We start from the raw sequence: 10,382 nt of genomic DNA, 5'->3' as shown, positions 1-10,382 counted from the left end.
CACTTAACAAAATACACAATCTCATAGCTTAGTCTCCATGTAACTCTCTGAGAAGAACCACAGTCCAATGTTCTATTCTTTGTCTCACATAAAAAAGGCAATTTTTCAGCAAAGGGGCAATATGAGAAAAGGACATTACCTGCAATAGGTTTTATTTTCCAAAAATACAGCATTTCCCATCCTATGTGCTTTCTGCAGTGTGGCCTGTAACCTGCCCATCAAGAGGTGAGGTTGTGCCCTCAACTTGAGTGTCCTTGGACCACTGGAGAATAGTGGAGGTGACCCTTCTTTGATTCTGAGAGCTGGTATTTCCTGCTCACTTTGGAAGATCCCTTACTATTATCTCTTTACATATTCCTTCTGCCCCCTTTTCTTTCCCGTCTCCTTTCCGAACTCCAAGCACACACATTCCTTGACTGTGTCCCACAGATATCAGATGCTCTTATCCACGTGTCACTATTTTTTCCTTTGTGTTTTAGTCTGAGTAATTTCTATTGACCCATTGTAAAGTTTAATTTGCTTTCTGTTGTGTCCAGGCTGTTGAAATCACATGTTATTCTGATTGTATTTCTCATTTCATTTTCATTGTTTCCAATAATTTTGATATTTCTGCTGAATTCCTCCTGTGTTCCTGTATGTTTTACATTAAGTCCTTTAACACATTTATCATGTTGAATTTTCAGAACCTGTCTGATAATTCTAACATCTGGGGCATCTCTGGGTCTGCTTCTATTGTCCATTGTTTCTTTTGACTGTATTTCTTTCTTGATCATCCAATTCTAATTTTTGGTGTATATCAGATAATGTGTAAAAAATTGAGACTGAAGTAAAGAATATGTATTCCCAGAAAAGAATAAATACTTCCTTTATTCTGTCAGGCTGTTACTGTGGGTGCCCGAGTTAGTCCAAGGTGTAGGTGAGCTGGATCTGGGTTTGTTAAAGGCTTAGTTAGATTCATTTCAGCATATTTGGTTTCAAATATTTTTAAGGGCACTATCAAGGCTTTCCTGTTGCAGGAAGGAGGTCTGCATAGAAATCTCTATGCTTTATAACCCAGCCGTCAGCTTTCTGAGCCGTGGGAAATACCTGTGCTTTACAAACCAATTGTTACCTTTCTGTTCATTGGAAAATGTTCTTTGATCTTCATTGATGTGCTTGGCTCTAGTCCTGTCCTGTGAGATCTCTTCATATCCTGCTGTATGCCCCTGGCCTTGAAGGACTCTTGCAGTATGCCACAGAGGAATTTTTCTCTTCAGCAATTCCCTTAGCCTTTGGCAGCCACTACCTTAGGTAAAGACCAGATTAAAGTCCCAGACTGCTTTTTAGGGCATTTTCTCATCTTTCCTGCCCTGAACCTAGCTTTTGGCTACTGCCATGTACTTGGAGAAGGCCTGTATGCCTTGATACAGTTGTGGAGGGAACACTCTTGTCTGACCACAGCCTTCGGGTTTATAACCCTTATACTGACTGAAGGCCCGTGGGTTAGAGTTGGTGAGTAGTTGTAGATTCACTTTGTGGTGGGGCTCTTTGTGTAACAAAATGCTTTGTCTCTCTGATTCAATCTTGTTCAATCCTGCTTCTTCTTAGTCTTCCGTACAAACCTGCTTATCATTAGAGGAATTCTGCTTGCAGCTTGTGGAGATAGGGAAGTATGTAGCGTTTATCAAAGATTTGCAAAGACTTCCTGACACGACTCACATCACCTACCACAATACTCCTAGGACACCTCCTTGGCCACCAGATATCTGCGATGGTCAGTCACCTCTTGCCTCTCCCATCTCCCATTCCTTTGACATAAAAAAGCCTAAACTCTGTACTTTCTTAACAGGGATTTGAGGTACCACTAGGGCCTCCACCTTCTCAGTTGGGGCCTTCTTGATCAATAACATTTTCCTTACTTCACACTCTGACATTTTGAGTTTTAGCCTTTTGAAATGTCAGACTGGTAACACTTGGATTATAAACTGTCACACTAGTCTACCTTTGGGCATTAAAAGATGGTTAAAATGGTCAACTAGTTTCTTTTTATCTCTTTCTGTAGTAGTCTTCCTCCTACAGCCAATCCCCAAGAGATGAAAGCAACTCTGGGTTTTCTCTTCCTAAGAATGTCTCCTTACTTCCCAGATTTTAGTTACTTTAGATGTCTTTGGGGTATCAGTGCTCTGATAGGTTTTTTAAAAACCTATGATTTTGTAATTTATCTAGCTCCTCGTTAGCAGAAACTAAATTGTCTTTTGTAAAATTCTACATCCCAATCCTAAGGAGAAATCCACTATGTTCATTTGTTTGTCCCCCTCCACCCCGCCCGCCCATTTGTTGTAGTTTCTGTTTCCTCTATTAAAGGCCCAACTCCTGTCAACTAAAGGTCCTGGCTTCTGTAACTGCTCCCTTAAGTTGCCCCTCAGACTTAAGAGCAATGACAAGTACCTGCTTTTGCTAGGTATGAGCAGCTTCACCATCTGTTGTTGGCTTCCTGTAACCTTGTTCATACTTTTGAAAAGAATCCCTTTATTAGACTCTTCTCAGTTATGGTATTTGATGACTATCTCCTTTCTGTTGGATCCCTGATAGGTGGCATATCTCTGAGAAAATGAGATTAAACCCACAGGGAGATGGTTGAGAGTATTATGAAGAAGGCAGAAAGGAAGTTGCCATAGTCGGTCAAATCTGTTGAAGTGGTTAGCAATGTTGGTGACCTCCAGAAATGGGAAGAGGAAGAATAGATCTTCCTGTTAATCCTTCTTTAGTAAGCCTTTGGCCTTTAAAATGGAAATCAAAGCACCAAAGTATTGTTGGAAATAGAGGGTCATTTCCCAGATGGATTTTTGGAATACTTCTTGGTATATACAAAAGGTTAATGTGGAATATGAAAGCTTAAGAATCAGTAGGGCCTTCTTGATGTGGGGTTTGGAGAGGTAAGAAGTAAGAAGAGGGAGCAGAGAATTCCAAGGAGATGAATTATTCTAATCAGCTGCTATATTTTATTTAACATATATTTAGCACTTGCTATCATATAGTTTACTCAACATGAATTCTTAGGTTCCATGTATCTTAAAATGTCTTTATAAGAACCTTTTATGGTGGAAGGTACTATGAACTAGCCTGGCCTGTATTGGTTTACTTTAGTGCCTGGAACATTGTAGGTATTCAAAACTGTTAGATCTACTAATACTAGATTTCGTTATTTGAGCACTTACCTTGTGCCAGGTGCTGTGCAAAAAGCTTGACATTGTTTTAGTAACTCAATTTATAGGTCAGGAATCTAAGGATACTAGATGCCTTTCTACACTGGACAATAAAGTGATAATGAGCTGACTGAGGTGAAGACTGTCATTTACAGAATTTTCAGTTACTTGTAAAAAAAATAATTGAAATTCAGGACTGGAAGACAAAAAATAACCTCTTGATTTTATTTTGCATGCTCTCATTCATAAGTTTATTAACATTTTGCAAATCCTTGTAGGATAAATCTAGCCTGACAAGAGTCACACCTACCTTTCTTTTTTTTCTGAAAGAAGCAGAAATTTCATACTCTCCTTATTTCATCAATTACCTTCCTTTCATTTTTCTGCACTTCATTCGCTCTTTTAAATCTTTGGCATTGATTGATTGATTGATTGATGTCTTCCTTCCTTCATTAATTCAAACAAGGACTGGTGCTTTATTTTAAAATCTCATTCAAAATGGTGCCACGTCATCTGCCGGGGCCGGGAACCGCGAGGTGCAGTCCCATTTTCTCCGAGCCAGCGCGGATCTCCATCGAGCCCCGCCCTCTCCTTCTCACCTGCTTCCTGGAAAACCACAGCGAGCTCGAGTCACTAGCTCTGGCCTGCGGCTTACTTCCCCTCGCCCCAGGGCTGCCCCGCCCCTCCCGGATCCCGACTGGCTGAGCGCATTTATTTGCATATTTCTACCTTTGTTCCCTGCTGGCAGCCAATCAGCACGCGGGGCGAGGCGGGGGTGCTGGGCGGGGCTCGGGCTCCAGCTGCGGCGGTCGCAGGTTCCCGAGCGAGTCGGATCGCCGCGGACGCGCCGCGCACTGTTACCCCAGCCCGGGGCCCCACACCGCTGTCCGCGCTGCTGCCTGAGCTCCGCCAGGCCCGGGAGGCAAAGACAAAGAGGCTGTGCGGGAGCGTCCGCTGGAGCCTGATTTACCTGCAGTGCCGGGAATCACAGGCTTCAAGATGGTTTGCGGGGGCTTCGCGTGTTCCAAGAACTGCCTTTGCGCACTCAACCTGCTCTACACCGTGAGTATCCCAAGCCCGTTCTGGGCCTGGGGGCTTTGCACCTGCTCGGTCCGGTGCTCCTTGGCTTGCCTGCCTGGACAGCGTCTCTTCATCCCGCTCCCCCTTCCCATCTTCCCACGCTTTGCGCGCCCCAGGCCTCGCCATCAGCCCCAGACGACGACCAGGAGCGGGCGCTTGTCGCAGTCTCTTCCTTTCCCTTACTGTGAAGCCTCTGTCTTTCTGGCTTGCTAGCCTGGTCTCTGCCACATTGCTCTACCCCGCCCCCTCACCCACTGCCTTGTCTTTCAGTTATTTAACCAGATCTTCCCACTTTCCTCTTGCTGCCCCTTCTAGTACTCGCTCCTGGCTTCCAAATCCATCTGGGGCGGGTGAGGAGGCTGAACAGCCGCCTCGGGTCTGAGGACAGTTTTTCATAATAGAGTAATCTGAAACTGACAAGGTGGCATGTGGACCCTGTGCATCTAGGTTAACTCTACGTGCTCCTGTGATTTTAATTGAGGCCACAGAGGAGGTTCACAGGATATCCGCAGCTTCCGAAGTTTGTTTCGCGCTTACATAAAGGGATGTCTTTTTTTTTTTTTTGGTCCAATTTTGCTCATACTGGATGCGTTTTCCATATGTCTCCTCTTACCAATATCCTAACTCCATTTTAAACGAAATCTTCCAGTATATACGTGAGCCTCCACCCAAGGTATTTCTTTTCCTGCCAATCAGCTTGTGTCTTTTAGTTTTAACACTGCAGTCTCTGAGATTTTTAAGGCGCAATTCTGGGTGAACAGGAGGATGGGAGAGCAGGTTGCCTTTAAGGATTGCCTAACACGTCCCAGGCTTGACATCCAAGGTTTTTGTTCGTCATCCTGACATTCATTCCAGGCAAGGAGCATTGTTTGAATCTGTAAGATAACAGACCAAAAAGGGTCTTTAATAAGTTTACAAAGCTGATAGCTGGCGAATCAGGAGTAGAACCCAGGCCGTGGAATCCAGATCTTTCCTCAGGCTTCTCTACCAAAGGAAAAAAACAAACAAACAAACTACATCATCTGTCATCATTCCTCCATCATATAGCCTTGCTTCCTTCTATAAATACACCTGGCGTTTTGCAGTACCCACCCGGAAAACAAACCCGGCTCCCTTGCAATAGCAGTGAGCTGGGCCATCTGTGCAAGCTTAGGTTACATCTTTGGAATGGAGAGGCTGCCTTGTGGTCACCAACGAGAGAGCGGCTGGGTCAGTTTACCATTGCTGGTCCTTTGTGAGTGAACAGGAAAGCTTTGAAGGCAAGAGAGAAGCTGGGATAAAGTATGCTTTCCTGGGTACTTAGGAATCTAATCAACATGGTCACCAATGGTAGACTTGGGGAAAACAATTCCGGAACACCTTGTGATACAGCTGCTTCTCATTGGAGATCCATGACAAGTTTCAGATTAAAATCCACCTTTGTTTTACCTGAAGCATGCTTATCACATTGATTATTTATTAAGTAAATGCTGACCAATACTGGTGTTTTCTTTTATTAGCATGTATTGTCTGCTTGGAACTTCAAACTGATCATTTTGTGCCCTGACCTTTGCATTCCCTCAATGATTCAGTCACCTGATCACCAGATACATGACCTTATAGTGCCTGTTTACCCACAGTAGAAGGTCTGATTTCCATAGTTACTTGACTGAGGTGTCTGTATGATTTGTGTGTCATATGTATATTTTTAAAGAGGCAAGTTATTTTTAAGTCTAATTTTCTTGCTTTTAAATTATATCCTTTCTAGTCGTATTTACAACTGTACTTGAAAAATTAAAAAAAAACCTTAAAAATAAATAAATAAATATAAAAAAAGGAGAAAGGTGACTCTAAAATAACATATTAATACTTTTATATCTGTTTTAAATTATTGACCTTCAAAGTGTATTCTGTTGATTTAATGACTATGCAGTAAAAATTAATTGGGAATTCACAGGACTATAAAAATGGTTAGCCCTTTTAAATCCTAGACTTTGTAGACAGAAGGATATTTCTTTAAATGAATTAGTGTCTTCTTCTTATACATTGTGAACAAGCTAAAATAATGTCAGCAGTTTAAGTTGGAGATGAACAAAAGGTAAAAGTTGGACCCGGTCTTAAATAGATGCTGAAAATGTGCCACGGCTATTATTTCGATTCTGCGTTTTTCCTGGTCTCTCCCTCAGTATTTTAAGATGAGAAATGTGAGGTGGTTGGGGCAGAGTGAGGTTGAAGACTTGGGAGATGTTTCTTTTTAAGACAAGACTAGGAGGACCCTTGGTAGGTTCTCATCCCACCTGAGTCACTGATTCTAAATTATGTTCAAAATTGCAGGATTGGGACTGAAGTCATTTCTAAAAGTGTTTAGTAAAACCAAAATTGCATATGGAGTGGCAGAGGTAAAGGCCACGGCCTGCTGCGTCATCTGTCACGTTGAAGCATTTTCTTGAGGAACTTAGGACTCTGACTCCACCAGCCAAACTGTCCATGTACTCCGGCAGTCTGCTAATAAGCCTGAGATTAGAGCATACATTCCGATCAGTCCAGAACACATGTCACTAAAACAGGTTGGAAGGAATGTTCCCCAAACCTGTCATGGGCATTGGATCACTAGACAAAGGTGCAATTGATTTTTGTTGTTGTCATGGTTCAGTTGCTTTAATGAGTAGGATCCTTAGTACTGAGCAACTTTAAGTGTAGTGAATACAGTTTATAAGTATGAGAAGAAAGGGAGAAGCTAATCTTCATTGTACACCTTCAAGATGTCATACGAAAGACAATGATTTGCTTCAGGACGTCCCACATTTAAAGAAACTGAAAGTTTCTTCTTGAGTCCCTCCTATGTGCTAAACACTGTTTTCAGTCTAGGACTACAACAGTGAACCAAACTGGGCTTTGAAAACAATATGCCTTTATTAAGCCTCTTCTTTATTTTCTGTATTTCCTACATATGATCTCAAGAGCTTTATTGAGTCAATAAACGTGCTACTGGGTTTAGTTTGCTGAGAACTGTGGGCAAGAATAAACACATGTCAATACATAGGCAAACACCTGTCCTGTGAAGACAGGATCTAGTTGAGATTCATGGAGTGGGAAGATTAAATGCTCTATATGAGAGGGACTGCCTCTAGGTTATATAACATTTATGGTAGATCTTGTGGGCTAGAGAAATTGGGGGAGTGAAGGTATGATCGTATCGGGGAAATGTGGAAATAACATGGGTCTTTTTTTTTTACAGTTTTGGATAGAAATACAAATTAAAACTATTTTGGGAGAATAGCGTATTTTATTTTTAATTGTTATTTCAAAGTAATTTTGATTGAAAATATTTTGAGTAATAGTGAAAAACAGCTTCTTAAAATTGTACTTAGTGATTGGTGGGGAATTTTAGGAAATACAAAATAAATTGATGCATATTACAATATCTATAAAATTTTGAAGATTTATAACATATCTCCTTGTGCTTCTTAAGCAGAGAAAAGGCTTTTAGGAATTGCACTATTGAGGTACTATGTAGTTAAGAGTATGTAGATTATATATGTGGTTTTAATTAAGAACATAAGGAACAAGTGTCTCAGGTTCGATTCCCAGCCAGGGTACATTCCTGGGTTGCAGGCCAGAACCCCCAGCAACTGCACATTGATGTTTCTTTCTCTCTCTCTCTCTCTCTCTCTCTCTCTGTCTCTCTGTCTCTCTCTCTCCCTTCCCTCTCTAAAAAAAATAAATAAATAAATAAAATCTTAAAAAAAAAAAAAGAACATAAGGAACAGAAAATAAGTTAAAATGTGCTCTTAAAACTAGAAAAGGCAATTTCAGAAGTTCAATTTTGTGTTCCTTTCCATTTTCATGCTGACTTCTAAAAATTTTTTTTCTATTGATTTTTTTCTTTTATATTTTTCCATACCTTTGAGTGCTTTGACAAAAATCCCCATGCAGATCAAAAATTATACTGATTTCTGTTCATTCTAAGATATATATTCTAATATCTCTGAAATTGAGATTTTCTCAAAATAGCTAAACATGCCATCTTTATCAGATAAAAAATATGTATCTATGGGGAAAAAAAGTACTGGGTTCGGGAAGAAAACTCAGGTTTGAATAGTAACAGCTCTGCAGCTTGCTTGGAATGTAACCTTGGGCAAACAGTTTACTTGAGCTTGGTTTATTCATTTATTTATTTTTCAAGTATAAACTGGTGATTTTTTTTTTTTACTCTTCCTTTATGAAGTGCAAGGGTAAGTTGGGAGAACGTGGATAAATGCTTTGGGTCGATGACAGAAAAGAAAATTAAGTTGTTACACCTTCAGGTGGAAGAGTTCAATTATTTTAAATTTCCAAATTACAAACTTGCTTTTATAAAGAAAGATTTACACTGTTGGGATTTCTAACACACTAAGGCCAGTGTTAACTCATGCGGGCTCTAGGGAGACAGGAGCTTATACACTCAAAATAGTAATATTAATCTTGCAGCTATTAAAAAGACTGAGATGTCTTAGGTATAAATTTGGAATGATTTACCTGAACTTTTTTTTTTTTTTGAGTCCTAGCCTGGTTATTAGAGCTCTCTAATTTTGTTCCATCGTAACTGCAAAATAAATGAAAACTCGTAGTACTTAAGCCAAAGAAAAATCTATTGACTGCAATGGCTTTCGTATTTTTGCATTTAGCATTTTTCAAAATTCTAATCATTTTCCAAAGTATTCTTGTTTGGCATTTTAGTGTGTGGTTAGGTTTATGTTACTTCTCTCTCTGTGTGTTTGTTCAAACTACTGAATGAATTTAAAATATGTAAGTGATTACTGAATATTGACTTACATTTTGAATTTTAAAGTGATTCATTATTTTCCCATGATGCTACATGAATCTACTTTTGTGCTGATTATGTTTGTAAAATTTCCCAACTTTTGATTTAAAAACTCAGTAACAAAAATGTGCCATTTATACCATTTCTCATTTGATATGTTATCAACTTTCACAAAGTTTAACTACATAATTAAGAAGCATTTGCAAAGAAGCAATTAATTTTGGGGAAAACTTGTATTTCAGCCCATGTTTGGAAAGTAAGATTTGAACATATCAGGAGCTTAATTTTACATACAGTTTCAGGTGGTTTAAAAATGGGCCATTGTCTGCCCTGGCTGGGTGGCTCAGTTGGTTGAAGCATCGTCTCATAAATCAAAAGGTCTCAGGTTCGATACCTGGTCAGGGAACATGCCTGGGTTGTGGGTTTGAAGAGGTACCGATTGTTTCTCTCTTGCATTGATATTTTTTCTGCCTCTCTCTCCCTCCCTTCTCCTCTCTCTAAAATCAATAAGCTCATCCTCAGGTAAGGATTAAAAAACAGTTCAAACGTATTCGAATTGCTGAAGAGAACAGGCTACATTGAGTTTCTCTTCCTTTTTTTTTTTTAAATACCACATTTCACCTGAATTCATCCTTAATGCTCTCTGATCACGGTAAAATGGATAATCCAAACCCACTTGTAATAATGGATGAAACTCTTTGAAAATAAACCCGCATTCTTTAGCATGCCATTCAGGGTCTGTCACCATCTGCTCCTCCCATCTGCGTCCCTTTATAGATTTCAGCCACAGAGGATTCCCACGTATTTTGCCCTTCCTTGCCTTTCTGTCTTTGCTGATTCTCTGCCACAGCCTAGAATGCCTTGCTCTATCTTTGTCAAGTTTCTTAAATAGAGCCTTTTCTTTCTTTAGTTGGGATTGTTTGCATAAATGTTCACTTGAGTATCTTAATCCTTGAACACAACCCCAGACTAATTTAATCAGGATTCATGGAGAGAGGGAGAGCACGTAATTATTTCTTAAAGCTTATTTTCTTTCTTTTTTAAAAAAATAGCTTCCTTGCTAACTATAAGTTACAGCAAGGATAGAGAGCCCACGTTGAAAGACTTTGCTCTGATTTGGCTTTGCCATTGACCGCACCCACACTGTATTGTGGTGGCTCCGTGCTTGCTGTACCGCAGGTGGACTGCTGACCTCTTGTTGGCAGAGATCACAGCTTCTCTTTGTTGCATCCTTCAGTGAGTAGTGCTTTCCTTCTCTTTCTTTTTAACACAGACCCTATCCTCTCTAAATACTTTCTGAACTGGATTTGCAGAATTGGCTATCCCCTTATCTA

General features: G+C 40.1%; 1 protein-coding gene across 1 annotated transcript in view; it reads left to right on the top strand.

The window, feature by feature from the left end:
* The first annotated feature begins 3,957 nt into the window (after window positions 1-3,957).
* TSPAN13 (tetraspanin 13) overlaps window positions 3,958-10,382 on the top strand; it is a 33,202-nt gene continuing 26,777 nt past the window's right edge. The window contains exon 1 of the mRNA XM_028526121.1: window positions 3,958-4,247. Coding sequence (XP_028381922.1) covers window positions 4,185-4,247 — 63 coding nt within the window. The 5' untranslated portion in view covers window positions 3,958-4,184. The remainder of the gene's footprint in view (window positions 4,248-10,382) is intronic.

Source organism: Phyllostomus discolor, chromosome 10 (assembly GCF_004126475.2).
Source record: "Phyllostomus discolor isolate MPI-MPIP mPhyDis1 chromosome 10, mPhyDis1.pri.v3, whole genome shotgun sequence".
Classification (NCBI taxonomy): domain Eukaryota; kingdom Metazoa; phylum Chordata; class Mammalia; order Chiroptera; family Phyllostomidae; genus Phyllostomus; species Phyllostomus discolor.
The sequence above is the reverse complement of the archived record's forward strand: the minus strand, read 5'-3'. Positions and strand labels throughout refer to the sequence as shown.